Source organism: Mizuhopecten yessoensis, unplaced genomic scaffold, assembly GCF_002113885.1.
Source record: "Mizuhopecten yessoensis strain PY_sf001 unplaced genomic scaffold, ASM211388v2 scaffold715927, whole genome shotgun sequence".
Taxonomy (NCBI): domain Eukaryota; kingdom Metazoa; phylum Mollusca; class Bivalvia; order Pectinida; family Pectinidae; genus Mizuhopecten; species Mizuhopecten yessoensis.
Window position 1 is genome coordinate 35,759 of NW_018479861.1, and position 22,958 is coordinate 58,716.

The 22,958-nt window shown below is 35.4% G+C and overlaps 1 protein-coding gene across 1 annotated transcript in view; it reads right to left on the reverse strand.

Moving 5' to 3' along the window:
* Positions 1–280: 280 nt before the first annotated feature.
* LOC110441393 (nephrocystin-3-like) overlaps positions 281–22,958 on the reverse strand; it is a 39,200-nt gene continuing 16,522 nt past the window's right edge. Inside the window, exons 10-23 of the mRNA XM_021484515.1 lie at positions 22,587–22,698; positions 22,157–22,264; positions 21,278–21,451; positions 20,330–20,517; positions 19,854–20,023; positions 17,511–17,682; positions 16,799–16,922; positions 15,107–15,235; positions 14,314–14,432; positions 13,429–13,561; positions 13,171–13,287; positions 12,519–12,662; positions 7,003–7,083; positions 281–6,106 (exon numbers count right to left, since the gene is read on the reverse strand). Coding sequence (XP_021340190.1) covers positions 5,285–6,106; positions 7,003–7,083; positions 12,519–12,662; positions 13,171–13,287; positions 13,429–13,561; positions 14,314–14,432; positions 15,107–15,235; positions 16,799–16,922; positions 17,511–17,682; positions 19,854–20,023; positions 20,330–20,517; positions 21,278–21,451; positions 22,157–22,264; positions 22,587–22,698 — 2,593 coding nt within the window. The 3' untranslated portion in view covers positions 281–5,284. The remainder of the gene's footprint in view (positions 6,107–7,002; positions 7,084–12,518; positions 12,663–13,170; positions 13,288–13,428; positions 13,562–14,313; positions 14,433–15,106; positions 15,236–16,798; positions 16,923–17,510; positions 17,683–19,853; positions 20,024–20,329; positions 20,518–21,277; positions 21,452–22,156; positions 22,265–22,586; positions 22,699–22,958) is intronic.

Here is a 22,958-nt window from a genome sequence, read left to right on the forward strand (position 1 = left end):
TGTCCTTATATGGTAAAGATCACTCAACAACAGTGCTGGACATGTCCTTATATGCAAATGAGGACACAGTTTTTGTTTCCTTTTATGCAAATGGGCACATATGCAGCACTGATCAATGTGTCCTAATATACAAAGGACATAAATCCAGCTCTTGTGGGTGTATCTTAATATGCAAATGAGGAAAACCCAGTACTGCTGGATTGGTCTTAATTTGCATTGAGAACAGTGCAGACAAAACATTTCATTACGTGCTTGGTGTGTAAGGATGCAGGACGCATTATCCCCTGCTCAGCTATTGATACAGCCAGGAAATAGGTTCCTCTGCTCAGCTATTGATACAGCCAGGAAATAGGTTCCCCTGCTCAGTTATTGATACAGCCAGGAAATAGGTTCCCCTGCTCAGCTATTGATACAGCTGCTCGGTTATTGATACAGCCAGGAAATAGGTTCCCCTGCTCAGCTATTGATACAACCAGGAAATAGGTTCCCCTGCTCCGTTATTGATACAGCCAGGACATAGGTTCCCCTGCTCGGTTATTGATACAGCCAGGAAATAGGTTCCCCTGCTCAGCTATTGATACAGCCAGGAAATAGGTTCCCCTGCTCGGTTATTGATACAGCCAGGAAATAGGTTCCTCTGTTCTTTCACAGTTTACTTCATGCATACTTCATCATTGAAAAATATTAGGTCCTAAAAACATCAAATAGTACAGTATTACATTAATTGGATGTGTTGTTGTAAGCACTGTGGAAGTAACACCGGTAATAGAAAGTAAAAACACAGTTTTAACACTTCATTGCTGTCCTTGTTATTCAATAACATGGATATAATGTTATAGAGAATATGTTTTGTTCACAGAGTACTACACAAACGGGCATATAGAATCAAGTCTGATCCTGAAGTCCCACTAATATTGTAATAAATAACTCCACGTATCATGCTACATAAACCCTAGTCTATCAGAATGGGACAGTTTGGTAGACAATGAACATGGCTCATACCAACATCATCTCTTAATTATGTTACCTGAAGCAAAAAAAATGTTTTTTAATATCAGTACTTCTTAAGCAACAAAACAAAGTTTGTCTGGGTTCATTTAGATATAACATCCCCCTCCCATCCCTTAAATGGTCAAGGGGTACCTTTGACCTTTTAACCTTGACCTATGTCTACTCAAGATCTTATCATGTGTAGAAGATGATGTTACAATAGTATGGTGTAGATATAAACTAAATCTGCTGAAGAGTTCGTGAGATATCTTATGTGCAGGTTTTTTTCTACAGACTGACAATGGACTGGTTACAGATGCACTGGAAAATAATGACAACATTCCCCCCGACGTAATTAGGGAGGGGGATATAATACGAGCATTGTGTACGACAAATATTCTGTTATATTCATACGAAAATATAAAAAGGACATCCCCTTTAGTTGTACATAGACAGCTTTTACGAGTGGAGACATTATCAACTACATCAGTAATAAGTATTGGCCTGATCATGTAACATATGGAAAATGACAATATTGCTTAAGCGGTAACAATATCAGCAAGCAGAGAACTTGGTTTAATGTAAAAACTGTCAACAGAACCCCAAGTCAAAAATACTTAGTCTCTCATTCAGAAGGTGACAGAGTACATACCGTACTAGACATTGAAACGTCACTTATAAACACTCATTGGTTGTGCTACATGAATCTGTTCTCAACTTAATCACTCGTGTGGTCATTCAATGGCTTTGTGGAAACTGAAATTTGTTCATTGCTAGGACTAAATTTAGTGTGTGTGTAAGGTCCATTTAGAAATGAGATAGCTTACAGAGATACTGATCAAAGGCAGTATCTGTCTCTGGTTATATCAAGACAAAGTGAACGGTGGCTCACATACCCATGTATGGTAAAGTGTGACCCTTTAACATTGACCGATTATTGCAAGAATAAAGTAAGGTGCAGAACTTGGTGTTGCCACACTGAAGTATGATATAAAGTAAGGTGCAGAACTTGGTGTTGCCACACTGAAGTATAATATACACTGGCGATAAATCTGTTTCTCCAGATATCTTGTATACAAGCTTTTACTTCACAAGTGGAAACTTGACCCTTTAACCTTGACCTATGACCACCACAACTTAACCGGAGGTAAAACTCTTTGCTACCACACTTTGGTGTAAAGAAACTAATCTGTTGAGTGGTTGGTGACCTTTGACCCCTAACAATTTTGACCTATAACCACCACAACTTAACCAGAGGTAAAACTCTTTGCTACCATCCTATGGTGTGAAGAAACTTACCTGTTAAGTGGTTTGTGATCTTTGACCCTTTAGCTTTGACCAATGACCCTAGAATATGGTATGACAAAATGGAAAGCACACAGCATTTTGATTGGTTTCGGGTGAAAAACATTCTGACCAATTGCTAGGCTGATACCTAGCCTTTGAAGGTTACAGAGCAGCAACATACGACATCATAGGAGGGCAGTGGGGACTACACTAAGGAGGGCCTGGTAAGCGCCCACTTACCCTCTCACGTCGACCAAACATCGACTTCGTCAGTGAAGTGTAGACAATAAACAACTCAACCAACCAACCAACATCTGACATCAAAGCCAGGAAGTTTATCATTATGCTAACAATTCTTTTTGATGTACATCAAAGGCTTAAACTGGTTTACTCGTATCATCCACACGGAGGCGCTTACAGAGCCTTCAATTTTCATTACAAATTCCAGGGGTTCAGAGAATGTAAGAGAGCATTTCTCTGGAATTTTCAAGGATGCTCCTTCACTAAATCAAGGGGGAGGTTAAATAAGATAAGGGGAAGGTTAAATTAGACAAGGGGGAGGTTAAATTAGATAAAATGTTTCCTATTTCATAGTAGTGCTTCTCTTTCCTTTTCCTGGAGGTAAATACTGCAACTGAATTAAACAGATAGACAGGTTATTTTATTTTTCGGTAGGATTGTAAGTATGTATTTTTCTTCTTATGTATAAAAGCAATGATGCTCCAATAGTAAAATTTATGAAAGGAAGACTTGTGACTTTACAAAAATATCAGGACAGATTCTTATTACAGTACTTCATACACCAGGAAATACTGCCTGTGGACTTCTCTACATGTAGGTAATAAAGCTGTTTTCAAATATTTTCATAGTATTCCGATTTGTGATTGTAACATGAAAACCTTTAAGTGTTAGCAGTTCTGCAAACATATTTATGTTAGTGTATGGCGGTTCTGGAAAAAATAAGAAAATCTAAGTTGGTCCAAAAAAAGAGTAGTTATAAAATCTTGTACCTTTTAACTGTAACATCACCAGCAATAAACCTGTTCCTGTCCATGTGTAATAATTATAACTGTTCAGACAACCAGTACCCCCTCCTTTGGACCAGGTGAGCTAACAACCAGTACCCGATCCTTTGGAAGACATTTTGGCATAATAATGAATCCCTCTTGACTTTCTCAAAATGCTGATGTAGAAATACATCATAAACCCATGAAGTATGCTAATGAGAGATACATACCATGACAACTAAAAATAAATATTTGTACAATGATCTGTAAGTAAATGTTAAAGTATAAATTATAATTTATTCTTACTGTCCTGAGAGAACAATCAACCATAATACTCTGGAAATTCAATTCAAAAAAAAAATCAACATAATATAAACTGTTAGTTAAAATTATCAAATACAAAATAATTTCTGTATTAATTGTAAAATGTTTGTAAATTTCAAAATGTTCAATTTGTCTGACAAAACAAGTGCACATAATAACACTTCTTAGTCGGTATGATGTGCACGTTAGTCTCAATTTGAAAGATAGAATGTCAATACAGGGTTTGGTAGCATATGATATCCTTCATTGACCTTCAATAGTGATGACTATAAAGATAGAATGTCAATACAGGGTTTGGTAGCATATGATATCCTTCATTGACCTTCAATAGTGATGATTATAAAGAACCAATTCCACAAACATGTCCATTAAAATTTAACAAGTTACACATTTTATAAATCTCCTCATTTAATCAATTTGGTTAAAGATTAGCTGTTGGTTTTGTCTGTTATTTTAAAAATGTCACCTCTGCGACTCGATTAACTGTTGTTGTAACTTTCATAATTTGATCAAAATATACCATTGTTTAATATTGGTGATATTTATTTTTACAACAGCATTCCCAGACACTTTTTCATGAGAATTTGAACGTGTTTGTCATCCTAGTACAACATATTAGCTGCTTTCTACTGACTCGGCGAGAGAGAATTTCTGTATAACTCATTTGATAGACCGTAAGTACAGCAGAGGTCCCAGGTGGAGGCATCGAAAAAAATAATAACCTCGGACAAATGTAAAAGGAACAGCAATAAATATATGTTTCTTTGTTAAGTGTCGGAACAATCATTTATGGGATATTTTAAATACAGATTGACTCCCTAACAATTTAATATTATGTATACCAGCATACTGTACATAACAGAGTACCACTCATCCTTTGCTGACTGAAATACGAGTCAAAATTACTGAGGGCTGTTCCATAATCGATAACATGAAGGAGGTGAGGCACCTCTATTAATATAGTATGGGTTGTGGGGTTAAATCCACATCTGCCTACCATTCCTTATATTAAATCACTTTTAACATTTTTAGGTGATCGGGTCTCTGAACAGTGCCTCCCACCCCTCCCCTTCAGTTAATTCTGGAATAGCCCTTAGGTTAACGCAGATTAAACATCATTAATTTGAATCCTTGTAAAAGAATTATTTTTCAAATATAAATGACATGTGTTCCAATGGTAACGACATTTTAGTTTATAATTAAGGAGTTGTTGGCCTTGAATGGTTTTAACAATGAGGCTCAAGTGCAGACATAAAGGACGCAATCTAAATCATAACTTCACCACGGGGGTTGTACCAAAACACCATGGCCAACTGTTGGCCACACACCACGGGGGTTGTACCAAAACACCATGGCCAACTGTTGGCCACACACCACGGGGGTTGTGCCAAAACACCATGGCCAACTGTTGACCACACAGAACAAGCTGGTTTGAGGAGGTAAGTTTTACAATGATATTTTTTCAGTATTTAGGATGCTTGGATTTAGTTCAGTAACAGATGAAATCACATTGAGGCTCCTGATCCACAAAAAGCCTGGAACTTGCAAGATTAGGAATCTACACAGCACTGGTCACACCATGAAGCAAAGAAGGCTATTGACTGATGCAGATCTTTGCCGAGCTGGTGTCTGTTGTGCAAACATTTATTTTCAATAATATGGTTAGAGTATAGGATTCACGAATCATCATCACTTCCTTCGCGACTATCCCCCGCATATCGATTGTCCTGTTCGAGGTCATTGTTACACGAGTCACGTGCCGTAATTTGTACAATTTCCTCATCCTCTTCATCGTCATCCTCCTCTAGGTTAACATTGAACTCCTCTATAACAGGGCCACTGTCTGAATGAAGAATATAATGTTCTTCATAGTCCTCAAAATTATCATCGTAAAAATTTTCATTGTCAGAGTTTTCGTGATTACTACCACTACCGTTTTCATCCTCACCTTCAAAATAACCATTCATCAGCTGCTCAATGGTGTCTGCGTTATTGCCTGAGGCGAGGAGGGCATTGCTCGGGGCATTGCTGGGATGAGTGTGGCCTAGATTACGCTGATTCTCTGCCGCCTCCTCAGTATTGACCTCTGCAGGGTCCAAAGTCTCCAGTAAACTGTTGTCCAGTTGTATCTGTTGACCTCCCCCCTGACTTATTTGGTCATCATAATAATGTTCAAGATCTGGATTTTCCATTTCTTCTTCATCTTCATTTGTATCCTCATCACGATCCTCATCATGATCATCATCATTCTCCCCAAGAGTTCGAGCGATTCTCTGATAACGACTCTCACGTAACACACCTTTTGCGCGCTGCGTTTTCGGGTGATCTGGGCCGAGGATTTCCTCACTTACACGTGCCCACTTTTTGAAATACTCATAGGCTTTTTTGAAGTCATTATTATCTTCGTACACAATTCCTATGTTAATGTAGAGCCTAGATGTTAGGATGTGGTACTCTCCATACATCTGCATACACAGATCCATCGCCTCGTTATATAGCTGCAAAGACAAAACACAGCCTTGTACATGCAGTCTAATACCAGATCTCAAAACCAGTTTCAATTTCCATGACTAATATCAGAGTTTGATAAACATTATATAAAATGGAAATGAGTTTGTGACCCTTTTTATCGCATGTATTATAAAATTATATGATCTTGGTCACAGTTTTTACCAGAAAAGCTAGAGAAATGCCAGCAAAGCACTGCTCCAAATTCATATCATTACTCTGAGTGCCATTGCACGTCTTACAGGTAAAACAAGTGCTGTATAATTATTTAAATTTCGTGGGGATGAAATACAATGTGGACTTAGGTGAGGGTCAGCTTGTATACATTTACAATGTGGACTTAGGTGAGGGTCAGCTTGTATACATTTACAATGTGGACTTAGGTGAGGGTCAGCTTGTATACATTTACAATGTGGACTTAGGTGAGGGTCAGCTTGTATACATTTACAATGACACACTACACAAATGTTTAATATGTGATGTTATCATAATTATGTCACATGAAGTGCTGGAATTCAAAACATCATGAATACCAAAATGATTCCATTTTTACACATATTTCGCACAATTGAATTGAAAAATTAGACTTTCCAAATTAATCCTCAATAATGAAGATTGTTGAAACTTCTAAGTGCTAAGCAACTTTAACAGATATCACTTTCTCATCCCCCAAATATTCTTTTAAAAATTAGAAGTGAATATAAATTAATGAGTTTTGACTCGAACTAATACATTTTGAATGTATGTAAACACAGGAGTGCCACTTCACAAAATTCAAAGGGGTAAGTTGAAAATAGACATGTAAAATTGTGAAAATTGTAAATGAAACTGTCATCAAAATTGGTAGTTTAACATGAAGATATAAAATCCCGCATAAAGTACCCACTTTTAACTGTTCCATACTTCCACGGCGAGCCAGGACACCCTTCGTCATCAGGGCTTCTGCATAGTGTCCCATGTCATTGAGCTACAACGATGTTATGGTCGGTAAATATAACACATTGTGTCCCATGTCATTTAACTACAACGATGTTATAGTCAGAAAATATAACACATAGTGTCCCATGTCATTTAACTACAATGATGTTATAGTCAGATAATATAACACATAGTGTCCCATGTCATTTAACTACAATGATGTTATAGTCTGAAAATATAACACATAGTGTCCCATGTCATTTAACTACAATGATGTTATAGTCAGAAAATATAACACATAGTGTCCCATGTCATTTAACTACAACGATGTTATAGACGCAATTATAACACATAGTGTCACATGTCATTTAGCTACAATGATGTTATAGTCAGAAAATATAACACATAGTGTCCCATGTCATTTAACTACAACGATGTTATGGTCAGAAATCATAACACATAGTATCCCATGTCATTTAACTACAACGATGTTATAGTCAGAAATCATAACACATAGTGTCCCATGTCATTTAGCTATAATGATGTTATATCTGAAATTATAACATATAGTGTCCCCTGTCATTGAGCTACAACGATGTTATAGTCAGAAATTATAACACATAGTGTCCCATGTCATTTAGCTATAATGATGTTATATCTGAAATTATAACATATAGTGTCCCCTGTCATTGAGCTACAACGATGTTATAGTCAGAAAATATAACACAGAGTGTCCCATGTCATTTAACTACAATCATGTTATAGTCTGAAATTATAACACATAGTATCCCATGTCATTTAACTACAACAATGTTATAGTCGGAAATTATAACACATAGTGACCCATGTCATTTAGCTATAGTGATGTTATATCTGAAATTATAACATATAGTGTCCCCTGCCATTGAGCTACAACGATGTTATGGTCAGAAATCATAACACATAGTGTCCCATTTCATTTAACTACAAAGATGTTATAGACGCAATTATAACACATAGCGCCCCATGTCATTTAGCTACAATGATGTTATAGTCAGAAAATCTAACACATAGTGTCCCATGACATTTAACTACAATGATGTTATAGTCTGAAACCATAACACATAGTGTCCCATTTCATTTAACTACAAAGATGTTATAGCCTGAAATAAAAACACATAGTGTCCAATGTCATTGAGCTACAACGATGGTATAGTCAGAAAATATAACATCGTTGTAGTTAGATGACATGGGACACTATGTATTATATTTTCTGACTATAACACCGTTGTAGCTCAATGACAGGGGACACTATATGTTATAATTTCCGACTATAACATTGTTGTAGTTAAATTACATGGGACACTATGTGTTATTATTTCTGACCATAACATCGTTGTAGCTCAATGGCAGGGGACACTATATGTTATAATTTCCGACTATAACATCGTTGTAGCTGAATGACAGGGGACACTATATGTTATAATTTCCGACTATAACATTGTTGTAGTTAAATTACATGGGACACTATGTGTTATTATTTCTGACCATAACATCGTTGTAGTGTCCCATGTCATTTAACTACAACGATGTTATAGACGCAATTATAACACATAGTGCCCCATGTCATTTAGCTACAATGATGTTATAGTCAGAAAATATAACACATAGTGTCCCATGTCATTTAACTACAAAGATGTTATAGTCTGAAATCAAAACACATAGTGTCCAATGTCATTGAGCTACAACGATGTTATAGTCAGAAAATATAACACATATTGTCCCATGTCATTTAACTACAACAATGTTATAGTCAGAAATCATAACACATAGTGTCCCATGTCATTTAGCTACAATGATGTTATAGTCAGAAAATATAACACATAGTGTCCCATGTCATTTAACTACAACGATGTTATAGTCGGAAAATATAACACATATTGTCCAATGTCATTTATGAACTTCAACGATGTTATAGTCGGAAAATATAACACATAGTGTCCTTTGTCATTTAACTACAACGATGCTATAGACGGAAATTATAACACATAGTGTCCCATGTCATTTAACTACGACGATGTTATAGTCTGAAATTATAACACATAGTGTCCCATGTCATTTAACTTCAACGATGTTATAGTCAGAAATTATAACACAAAGTGTCCCATGTCATTTAACTACAACGATGTTATGGTCAGAAATTATAACACATAGTGTCCCATGTCATTAAACTACAATGATGTTATAGTCAGAAAATATAACACATAGTGTCCCATGTCGTTTAAATATAATATTATTATAGTCAGAAATTTTAACACATAGTATCCCATGTCATTTAACTACAACGATGTTATAGTCAGAAATTATAACACATAGTGTCCCATGTCATTTAACTATAATATTATTATAGTCAGAAATTTTAACACATAGTGTCCCATGTCATTTAACTACAACGATGTTATAGTCAGAAAATATAACACATAGTGTCCCATGTCATTTAACTACATCGATGCTATTGTCTGAAATTATAACACATAGTGTCCCATGTCCTTTAACTACAACGATGTTATAGTCAGAAATCATAACACATAGTGTCCCATGTCATTTAGCTACAATGATGTTATAGTCTGAAATTATAACACATAGTGTCCCATGTCATTGAGCTACAACGATGTTATGGTCGGTAAATATAACACATAGTGTCCCATGTCATTTAACTTCAACGATGTTATAGTCAGAAATTATAACACAAAGTGTCCCATGTCATTTAACTACAACGATGTTATTGTCTGAAATTATAACACATAGTGTCCCATGTCCTTTAACTACAACGGTGTTATAGTCAGAAATCATAACACATAGTGTCCCATGTCATTTAGCTACAATGATGTTATAGTCTGAAATTATAACACATAGTGTCCCATGTCATTTAGCTACCACGATGTTATAGTCGGAAATTATAACACATAGTGTCCCATGTCATTTAACTTCAACGATGTTATAGTCAGAAATTATAACACAAAGTGTCCCATGTCATTTAACTACAACGATGTTATTGTCTGAAATTATATCACATAGTGTCTATAACACATAGTGTCCCATGTCATTTAACTACGACGATGTTATAGTCTGAAATTATAACACATAGTGTCCCATGTCATTTAACTAAAACGATGTTATAGTCAGAAATTATAACACTTAGTCTCCCATGTCATTTAACTATAATATTATTATAGTCAGAAATTTTAACACATAGTGTCCCATGTCATTCAACTACAACATTGATATTGTCTGAAATTATAACACATAGTTTCCTATGTCATTAAACTACAACAATGTTATAGTCATAAATCATAACACATAGTGTCCCATGTCATTTACCTACAACATTGATATTGTCTGAAATTATAACACATAGTTTCCTATGTCATTAAACTACAACAATGTTATAGTCATAAATCATAACACATAGTGTCCCATGTCATTTACCTACAACATTGATATTGTCTGAAATTATAACACATAGCGTCCTATGTCATTAAACTACAACAATGTTATAGTCATAAATCATAACACATAGTGTCCCATGTCATTTACCTACAACATTGATATTGTCTGAAATTATAACACATAGCGTCCTATGTCATTAAACTACAACAATGTTATAGTCAGAAATCATAACACATAGAGTCCCATGTCATTTAACTACAACGATGTTATTGTCTGAAATTATATCACATAGTGTCCAATGTCCTTTAACTACAACGATGTTATAGTCAGAAATCATAACACCTAGTGTCCCATGTCATTTAACTACAACGATGTTATTGTCTGAAATTATATCACATAGTGTCTATAACACATAGTGTCCCATGTCATTTAACTACAATGATGTTATAGTCTGAAATTATAACACATAGTGTCCCATGTCATTGAGCTACAACAATGTTATGGTCGGTAAATATAACACATAGTGTCCCAAGTCATTTAACTACAACGATGTTATAGTCAGAAATTATAACACAAAGTGTCCCATGTCATTTAACTACAACGATGTTATAGTCAGAAAATATAACACATAGTGTCCCATGTTATTGAGCTACAACAATGTTATGGTCGGTAAATATAACACATAGTGTCCCATGTCATTTAACTACAACAATGTTATAGTCGGAAATTATAACACATAGTGTCCCATGTCATTTAACTACGACGATGTTATAGTCTGAAATTATAACACATAGTGTCCCATGTCATTTAACTTCAACGATGTTATAGTCAGAAATTATAACACAAAGTGTCCCATGTCATTTAACTACAACGATGTTATTGTCTGAAATTATATCACATAGTGTCTATAACACATAGTGTCCCATGTCATTTAACTACGACGATGTTATAGTCTGAAATTATAACACATAGTGTCCCATGTCATTTAACTTCAACGATGTTATAGTCAGAAATTATAACACAAAGTGTCCCATGTCATTTAACTACAACGATGTTATTGTCTGAAATTATATCACATAGTGTCTATAACACATAGTGTCCCATGTCATTTAACTACATCGATGCCCATGTCATTTAACTACAACGATGTTATAGTCAGAAATCATAACACATAGTGTCCCATGTCATTTAACTACATCGATGCTATTGTCTGAAATTATAACACATAGTGTCCCATGTCCTTTAACTACAACGATGTTATAGTCAGAAATCATAACACCTAGTGTCCCATGTCATTTAACTACAATGATGTTATAGTCTGAAATTATAACACATAGTGTCCTATGTCATTAAGCTACAACAATGTTATAGTCAGAAATCATAACATATAGTGTCCCATGTCATTTAACTACAACATTGATATTGTCTGAAATTATAACACATAGTGTCCCATGTCATTTAACTACATCGATGCCCATGTCATTTAACTACAACGATGTTATAGTCAGAAATTATAACACATAGTGTTCCATGTCGTTTAGCTACAAAGATATTTTTGTTGGAAATAATACCACATAGTGTTCCATGTCGTTTAGCTACAAAGTTGTTATTGTTGGAAATTATACCACATAGTGTAATATGTAAAATCTCACATACCAGCTCGTCATCTTACTCTAACTGTTCAGTCTTAGTTTAACCAACATTGCGCAGTGAGACAAACTATAACTAATCCCTATTTCACTTTATAGCAGCACAAAACAACATGCTGTCTAGTTAAAACATATCCCTGCAGTACCAAAAATAATATATATCACATACATTAAAACACCCTAAAACAAATCTTTGATTCATTATATTTAAATAATTCTTTAATATGAGGCTTCCAAATTTTGTTAACATATTGCATGTTTTCTTTTGTAATTTTCCAATCTAATGTATGAAAATTGAATAAAATGTTCATTTCTTAATAACAAGTTATCTTAAAAGCCAAACTCTCTTGGAAAGAAGGTGCATAATCTATCATATATCCTGAAACACCTCACCAGCCTTACTCACCTCCTCAAATATCTTGAGTGCCTTGTCTATATATTTATTGCCCTCAGCGAGAGCTGCCTCGCCCGTTAGTTCTGGTCCGCCACCACAGGCCTCCCAACTCTCCATATTAAAGGCTAGCTTCATCAGACTCATACCTAGCTTGAACTGTCAACAAACAACAACACCATGACAATGACAAAGTTATCGAATGTTAAAGGCTAGCCTCATTAGACTCATACCTAGCTTGAACTGTCAACAAACAACAACACCATGACAATGACAAAGTTATCGAAGGAGAAAATATTTGCATTATGATGGTTCATAGAGACGAACCCATCCAAGATCACTGACTTTTTTTCTCTCTATCAGGTGTGTTGGACCATTTACTTCTTATTCACAGCAACAAATGCATCAACAATGATTTTCAACAATTACCCAGTTGAACCAATCTAGTGGTGGATGTTCAGTAAAACCTTGCTATAATATAATGCATCTTGTTTCATTTGCAAACTGGATTACTGCCAGCATATTTCAATGTCTCCATTTCCTTTATTTCAATAATTACTGCATGTCTTGCTCGATATATAGCCAAACACCTAATATTTACTAAGATACTTCAAGCTATCTTAACAACAGCTATTGAGGAAACAAGTTACAGAATGGAGTTGTCTACCTTGTGATATGTGCCGGGAAGTTTTTTCCTCAAGGCTATGGACTTCCTCCCGTAGTGTATAGTTTTCCTGAGATCTGGGAGCTGACTAGGTGACACAAAGTCATTCAGTTTCAGTTTCTGAAACACCACACAATTAACATTTTATACCGAGTGATAAAAGGATTTCCATTTCTAATTGAAGTTTTGTTTTTTTACATTTTTAAATATAAGTCACTAAGGTGATAAACAATGCAGTTTGTTAGCCATCTTTTGACGTACCTCATCATATATCTCGGCCATGAGAGCATACAGCTCCACCATGCGATGTGGCCGTGCTCCGAGCTCCTTCTCCTCAATCTTCATGGCTGTCCGTAGCAGTTCTAACGCCTCCAGGTATTTACCTGCCTGTATCCTGTATATACATACAGTATCAATGAATCACTATTTTATTACATAGTAAAATATTGCCTTGAATTTGGATGCAAGTTAAGATTATATATGATACAAATTACAAAACTAACATCAATCTCCTTTCCAAAGGTTTTGGACACTTAAGTATTCTGTAAAGTAATTTATAAAGAATTGTAAAATGCACTTGGTAACAAACATACCAGGTTTATTTAAGGGAGATAACTCTTGTAAATAGTTTGGCATGACACATCATACTAGATTAACTGAAATCTCAACCATCTTTATGTTTTTAGCTTTCACTTTTAATGTTAAACAGTTGTAAGAGTTATTGCCATGGTGACTGTGTCATGTGTAGAATATGTCTACTTTCCTAACAGAACTTGTAATATTATAACCCTATTCTCCTACTCTGTTGGAGTAATGCCTTTACTGTACCTATTTTGTGTTCGGGAGAAAGATTTTGACAAGAAATCGAGAGTGCTACCTGTCATGCAATGTTAGCCTCCTAAGGCAGATTTTTCTTTGAAATATTTGTTAAGGTATTTTTTTTCGTCGATCCTATTTCCATTTTCAGAGATAAACAATATATAGCATAAAATTCAATAGATCATGAGTAATCCCAAAAATACACTCATAGTTCATTTGTTCTGTTCAGATGCTAAACATTTCAATTCTCGATCAAGTCAGCTGAATATAAAATGTCTACAAAATGATTATATGTACTACCATGCAAAGTGAAACTGTATGACTCACACAACCCTGCAGACTTTCTCGTATCGTATAGAAACATTCTCCTCATTGACCATGTCGTCCTCCTCATACTGTGTCAGTGCTTTCTCATAGTAAGTAATCATCTCAGCAGCCGTACCAACCTGTAACAATAAGGTTTACTACCATCACGTTTCCAGTGTTTCATTCAGATGTCTGTTATTGTTGCCATCAGAGGCACTTCTTGTCCTTCCCCATCACCTACAATTAACTTTCCTCCATGCTAACTATATGTTCCAGTACACTTATTATTTCAGACCCTTTGATGAACAGAAATAGTTTCAAACCCTAACCCTCATACTGATATCTGAATACAGCTAAAAGCATCAAACTGAGATTGGTGGGACTATGCAAAACGATAAATATGGTACTCAAGATATCTGTCTGAGAATGCAAGTAGGTGTATTCCTAGGACATCAAGAGGGGAATGGTTTTCTTGTTTCTTTTATGATCACACATCCAGGTATCTAGAAAATAAATCTGTACATCAATTTATAGGAGAACTACGACACAAAGATGCTTTAACTTCATGAAGTTAAAACCTAGAATATATTCCTGCACCATAATCTCATAATGTTTTTATTAAAATGAAAATTTGAACTAATTTCTTTTCCAAAATTAAATCAATAGCAACTAGAACTGTGAACGAAACTTAAATACTCCAAACAAATATGTATCCACAGATAGACAGACTGACGACCGAACACCCTTTTTCCAGAACACACTCCCTCCTCACAGGATAGCAGGAGAGGAGAGTTACGGTGGCTGTAATAGATACCTTGCGCCAGTATGCCAGCAGTCTGGAGCTGAATTCCTCGTGGTACAGTTGATCAAATATCCTCCAGTCACAGAGGCACTGGGCCAGACGGTAACTGTCATCTAAACAGACCAGCTGGCACGGATATTCCTGTTAATGTAGAAAACAGCGGATTTCAACATAGCTGTTGGAAAAGGGAATTTTCCAAAAGTATTTACAAGTATTATTTATCAAATAGTAAAACTAAGGTACAATCAGACTACTTCAATATAGTTCTGGGTTTTGAGCATACTGTATAGTTTTTAATTTCGTGGGGCTAATATTTCAAGTTCCCCCCCAATTAGAACTAGTTCATGTGGATTAAAATATTGCGTTATATGGGTACTACTATGTTTGGAAGATTGGATTTTTACAAGTATTTTGTGAAAATAAAGTGAAATGTAATATTGAATTGTTGTAGCTTCATTATTCGATAGTAAACGGGTATAAAACAAAGTTTTTTTCCTTTGTCTCTGTAACAAGAGGCCCAGGGGCCTTAATAGCTCACCTGGTATTTCATTTTCAATTTAAAACCTGCTGAGTACCATACAGGTTTCTCAAAGGAGTACAAGAAACAAAGTTGCAAGAAGAACTACATGTAAATCTATTTTGGTGGGTAAGACACCAAGATAATGAGTTTCCAGCTTATGTCCCAAGGAGGGGGTGGGGTGATGTGTTCTTTTCCCAAAGATGCTCTGGAAGAAGTTTGATGAAAAACCCTTAATCCCAATGGTCGAAGAAGGATTTTAAAGATTTAACCTCTATTTCCCCTACTGGGCACCGCCCTTCTGCCCCCTGGGAGACCACACCCACTGCTTATACAAAATTGAGTCCCCTTGGCCCAAGGATGCTCCAGACTAAATTAGGATAAAATCCCTTAATCCCTATGGTAGAAGAGGGGTTTTAAAAGTTTTACCTCTATTTCCCCTATTGGGCCCCGCCTCTCTGCCTCCAGGGGGGTCAGACACACCGTTGATACAAAATTGGTTCACATTCACCCAAGGATGCTTCATACCAAATTTGGACAAAATCCTGTCATTCGTACAGAAGAAGAAGGATTTTGAAGAATTTGCTATGTTTCCCCTATTGGGCCCCCCTCAGGCCCCTGGGGGGCCAGACCCACAGTTTATACAAAATTGGATCCCCTTCACCCAATGATGCTTCAGACCAAATATGGAACAAATCCTTTCATTCCTACAGAAGAAGAAGGATTCTAAAGAACTTGCTATATTTTCCCTATTGGGCCCCGCCCCTCAGCCCCCAGGGGGGCCAGACCCACCATTTATACAAAATTGGTTCCCCTTTACCCAAGGATGCTCCACATCCTCTGAGCCATTAAGGACTAGTAGCGTTTTAAAGGAAAAAGTTGACGGACGACGGACACCGAACGACGGACGCTGCGCCATGTCATAACCTCACTTGGCCCTTCGGGTCAATACAATACAGAGATTATAATTCAGGGTGTTGTTATTAGCTGGGTATTTAATTTTGCGCTGCCTTTGATGACAGGGAATTTGTTGAATTAAATTCCCCACAAATATTACCAACAATACAGTTTTCAAAAGTAAAGTACATGTACGCTGTACTACCTTACCAACAATGAAAGCTGGCAAAGCATCTGTTATAGGATTGTTATACAAAGTAATATGTACAAAACGTAAACTTCCGACTGACCTCTACATATCTGTCCACATTGTCCAGGTGTTGGAAGTGGTCAGCAAGCTTTTTGTGCCACCAGTAATAGGAATCTGATTTCTCTTGACCATTGGCCTTCTCCTCGTCACTCTTCTGGAAGTATCTGTAACCCATGGTAATATGGTGTATTTTAGAAAGTGTCAAAACAATTTACTGTTTTATGGTAAAATCAAACTGTTGACCATATTTCTGTCCCAATACTCAGCTTATGTAAGTATCCAACCTTTAATGAAGTCATGGCAAATATTTAATACAGTGAAATTGTACAATTTACGCTAGATATTTGTGTTAAAAATCTCAATTCATAGTTCTGGTTTTAATGACAGCCTGATTCTTCTTTTCTTGATTTGTTTAAAGGAGTGAAACAACAAGAAGCAGTCTCACAATTAAATCACACATTATTCAAAAATAAGTTTTCCCACTACATGTGATTTACAGTTCCATAAAAAAGACATACTTTTTTTTTAATAAACCAGCATATAAGTTTAATTGATTGTCATATTTTTTTTTCTTTATCACATTTTTTCATAACGAATGATATCAAGAGGAATGCACTGTATCAGTTATTATTAGTATAACATACCTAACAGCCCATCAACAAAGAACCGGGCCAGGGGAGCTTACAATTATAACGGTCAAAAAGGCATTGTATATCATAATTTTACTTCAAAAGTCAGAAAGATGTCTGAACCTTTTTATGACAGCTTTGCTGAGAGCTCGGTGGTAGAAGTCAAGCCGCCCCTCACGATTGTCCCCGTATGGCCGCAGGAAGGGCTGAACAGTTGAGAACACTTTTGCCCACTTCTTGTCTGAAAGAGGTCCGACGTTTTTGGTACTTTCCTTCTCGGACGATTCCTTCTCCTCTGTCAAACGAAGGAGTTACCACATTATTGTTGTTAATGTTACCATGTTATTGTTGTTAATGTTACCGTGTTATTGTTGCTAATGTTACCGTGTTATTGTTGTTAATGTTACCGTGTTATTGTTGCTAATGTTACCGTGTTATTGTTGTAAATGTTACCATGTTATTGTTGTTAATGTTGCCATGTTATTGTTGTTAATGTTACCATGTTATTCTTGTTAATGTTACCATGTTATTGTTGTTAATGTTTCCATGTTATTGTTGTAAATGTTACCATGTTATTGTTGTTAATGTACCATGTTATTGTTGTTAATGTTACCATGTTATTGTTGATAATGTTACATGTTATTGTTGTTAAAATATTTAACGCTGACTGCAGTTCATCAGTCTTTGTACAGAAATCATTCACAACATGCTGATGTTTATTGTTGTAAATGTTACCATGTTATTGTTGTTAATGTTGCCATGTTATTGTTGTTAATGTTACCATGTTATTGTTTTTAATGTTACCATGTTATTGTTGTTAATGTTACAACATTATTGTTGTTAATGTTACCGTGTTATTGTTGTTAATGTTCCCGTGTTATTGTTGTAAATGTTACCATGTTATTGTTGTTAATGTTACCGTGTTATTGTAGTTAATGTTACCGTGTTATTGTTGTAAATGTTACCATGTTATTGTTGTTAATGTACCATGTTATTGTTGTTAATGTTACCATGTTATTGTTTTTAATGTTACCATGTTATTGTTGTTAATGTTACAACATTATTGTTGTTAATGTTACCGTGTTATTGTTGTTAATGTTTCCATGTTATTGTTGTAAATGTTACCATGTTATTGTTGTTAATGTTGCCATGTTATTGTTGTTAATGTTACCATGTTATTGTTGATAATGTTACCATGTTATTGTTGTTAATGTTACCACATTATTGGTGTTAATGTTACCGTGTTATTGTTGTTAATGTTTCCATGTTATTGTTGTAAATGTTACCATGTTATTGTTGTTAATGTTGCCATGTTATTGTTGTTAATGTTACCATGTTATTCTTGTTAATGTTACCATGTTATTGTTGTTAATCTTAACATGTTATTGTTGTTAATGTTACCATGTTATTGTTGTAAATGTTACCATGTTATTGTTGTTAATGTACCATGTTATTGTTGTTAATGTTACCATGTTATTGTTTTTAATGTTACCATGTTATTGTTGTTAATGTTACCATGTAATTGTTGTTAATGTTACCGTGTTATTGTTGTTAATGTTTCCATGTTATTGTTGTAAATGTTACCATGTTATTGTTGTTAATGTTGCCATGTTATTGTTGTTAATGTTACCATGTTATTCTTGTTAATGTTACCATGTTATTGTTGTTAATGTTAACATGTTATTGTTGTTAATGTTACCATGTTATTGTTTTTAATGTTACCATGTTATTGTTGTTAATGTTACAATGTTATTGTTGTTAATGTTACCATGTTATTGTTGTAAATGTTACCATGTTATTGTTGTTAATGTTACCATGTTATTGTTGTTAATGTTACCATGTTATTGTTGATAATGTTACCATGTTATTGTTGTTAAAATATTTAACGCTGACTGCAGTTCATCAGTCTTTGTACAGAAATCATTCACAACATGCTGATGTATCTGTTCATTGATTTTTAAATTATTTTAGAAAAATCTTTTTGTGTTCACAATGCGGTCAGAAGTTCTTGTTAACTGTTCAGAAACAAAACAACACCTTCTATCTCTTGTTCTTCAGAACTCATTCAAACTTCTGTCTCAAATTAAATATTTGTTATTTTATTTATAGTTTTATGCTTACAAAATATTTCAATAATTGTACTACCCTTTGGTACAAATGAACTTCAGTAGGCGAGATGTATATTCACAATCATTTCACTAAGATCAGCGGGATCTACTACAAGATAATCAGCGTTGAATGCAAATATGCAGTAAAAGTTTCAGGTAATTAACATGTAGTTCTTTAAAATACATTTCATCTATTTCTGGTGATGGTCTTTGTTTTATCTATATTCTTGATAACACTTTAACAATGTCATCTTTGGTTTTTAACAAAGACCAGGCATTATATTCTATATTCCAAGGTCATATTCTCCACCAACAATTTGCAAATGAAGCACTTTTTTTATTAACAACTAAATCATACCTTTTTCATCAAAGGGACTAGGTGGCATGAGGGTGGCCTCATTTCCAAGGATCTGTCGTAGTTCGCACTCCAGCAGTCCCGCTGAGGAGGCCTCCAACAGACAGAGTGTGGCCACAACCAGATGACCGCCTGCCTCAGTCTCCAGTCGTGTTAACAGGTACTCCAGGAGGCTGTATAATAAGTTATCTCCCTTTAATCGAGAAGCCTTGTCCCAAAGCTGGTACCGTATTTCAGACTTTTTGTCATTATAATTTTTATCATTAATATTTCACAAGGTATTTACTTTTGGCAAACATTTGTGAGGATTGTCATATGTGAATTTTGAGCACTCACGTCTATTTGTAGCAAAAACATGAATTAATTCATTCATTTGTTTTCATAAAACACTGTATATGTATTGCACACTCATGCTGCTATTCATAACAGACATTTAATTCGTGACCCGATGGTTTTTGACGAAGTGAGACCTTACGTACCTAAGAAGCCCGTCTGGTAGCTCTGTGATTTTCCTGTCTACATCACAAAGGTCGTTGAGCAGGCGGATTTCCTCACATGAGACAGTGAGCCAGAGAGGGTTTTCTGACGTCTGCTTGGCCATAAGACGGTCCAGCTGACTTAAACTCAGACACCGGTTATATTTCTTCAGCAGGTCTGTCACTATTTTCTGATAAGAGAAAAAGACAATTGTAATTTTGTAGAATTTGAAGTCTGACTTACTTCTTTATTGGTTTTGATTTAGTCTGTGAAAAAAAAATAAAAAATAAAGACTGTTCTTCAATATCAATCGGGAAATCAAGTTCTGTTCTTAATAAAGATATATAATTGTATGCTAAATTTTCATTTTTGATGATTCAGGAACGTTTGTGATTCAAATGAATATATCTAGGCCAGTATTCAATTTAACAAAAAAGAATGAGGTTATATGTATAAAAAAAAGTTTCCTGGCATTATTTTCATTAATATATATTATGGTACTGATTTCCTTGAAAATAATAACCTCTGCTTGTATAGGTATCATTCTTCAGGTGATTCTGTCCACTGCAAATCAATGTACTTGGCAACACAACCTCATCAATAAGATCACCTTTGGCCCTGATCGACTTCATTTGTTGAAACAACACAAAAATAAAATCTGGCAAAGCTTAACTGTCGCCAGATTGGCAGACTTATACCCGTGCCTTCACCATGAACTGAAGGAATAGTTATTTGAGAACGTTTTTAAAAGGGCCCTCTTGAGCACAGTACTTGTACCTGGCAATGTAGCATGACATTTAATCTCCGTAACCTAGTTTTGGTCGCGACAACAGGGGAGTATTAACCCCGCGAAATGAAACAACTATACAGTGGACAACCTACCTTGCAAGATAATTTACCTGTTGAGACCATTTGCATGACTTCATTAGCTAACTGAGGAGAAAACATACCTTGCGAGACTCCATATCCAGGGGATTTATCTCAAGTACAATAGGCTTGGTTTCCCTAGTAACCAAGGTCTTGTGTTGGGGGGTGTCCTCTATTGTAGAAAACACACAGCGCACTCGGGGAGCCAGTTTCCTAGGTAACCAACTCATCACCAAGGCTGCCTGCTCTTCAGCAAACTAAAAGTAAATCATTTAATATAAAAAGTATTTATTCTATTTAAAATGCTGAATTAATTGAACACTTCAAAGAGTCCTTAATACATTTCGTCTAAACACTTGTATATTAGTGATTATTTACAATACAATGTACAGTATACAACATTTAATTTGCACAGTAGTTTTGCAATTATGGAAAAATTCATACAAAGTTCATACAATGTTAAACTTGCAATTAAGTTTCAAGGTTATTACATGTGCAGTGTTAATTCACTACTTTTTATTTTCCAAAGAATTTCAAAAGAATACAAATATCCTTGATACCTCAATTAGATTGCAAATGATAACTGATTGACAAGTACACTGTACCTGGTTGAGGGCATCTATGAAGATGATCACTGATTGATAAGTACACTGTACCTGGTTGAGGGCGTCTATGAAGATGATAACTGTTCGATAAGTACACTGTACCTGGCTGAGGGCATCTATGAAGATGATAACTGATTGATAAGTACACTGTACCTGGCTGAGGGCGTCTACGAAGATGATAACTGATTGATAAGTACACTGTACCTGGTTGAGGGCGTCTACGAAGATGATAACTGATTGATAAGTACACTGCACCTGGTTGAGGGCATCTATGAAGATGATCACTGATTGATAAGTACACTGTACCTGGCTGAGGGCGTCTATGAAGATGATCACTGATTGATAAGTACACTGTACCTGGTTGAGGGCGTCTATGAAGATGATCACTGGCCGTGTGTTGGGGTTTGATAGCATGCTGCAACACATCTGAGCAGTTGATTCAATCCCCCGCGGGATGTTAGAGTCCTATAATTACATGAAGAGGAATCATGGTAAGTTAAAAAGCCACATATTAGATTTTTGCATATTCTGATACATAAATCATACAAACATCCTATTATCTATTTCAATTAAATCGTTTCTTTATGAGAAAGTTTTTAGGGCAATACATTATAGATGTGTAACAATGATTTTGTAAATTTACAGCAATGAAAATGAATACATGAAAGAAACACATAAACAGCACAGATGACAGATAGACTTACATTGAGGACAGTATACTTATATTGATGACAGGTAAACTTACATTGATGACAGGTACACTCACAACGATGACAGGTACACTTACATTGATGACTTCCATTTCCCTGAGCAGACGTTTAAGCATGGCTTCTAGACACGTAGACCCTGGTGCTGCACCAACAAAGTGAAAGAAAACATGCCACTTCTGTCCTGATGTACTGTAACAGAGGGAACAGTGAGATGTTATATACATGAGTCTTATGTCCTGATGTACTGTAACAGAGGAAACAGTGAGATGTAATATACATGAGTCTTATGTCCTGATGTACTGTAACATAGGAAACAGTGAGATGTTATATACATGAGTCTTATGTCCTGATGTACTGTAACAGAGGGAACAGTGAGATGTAATATACATGAGTCCTATGTCCTGATGTACTGTAACAGAGGAAACAGTGAGATGTAATATACATGAGTC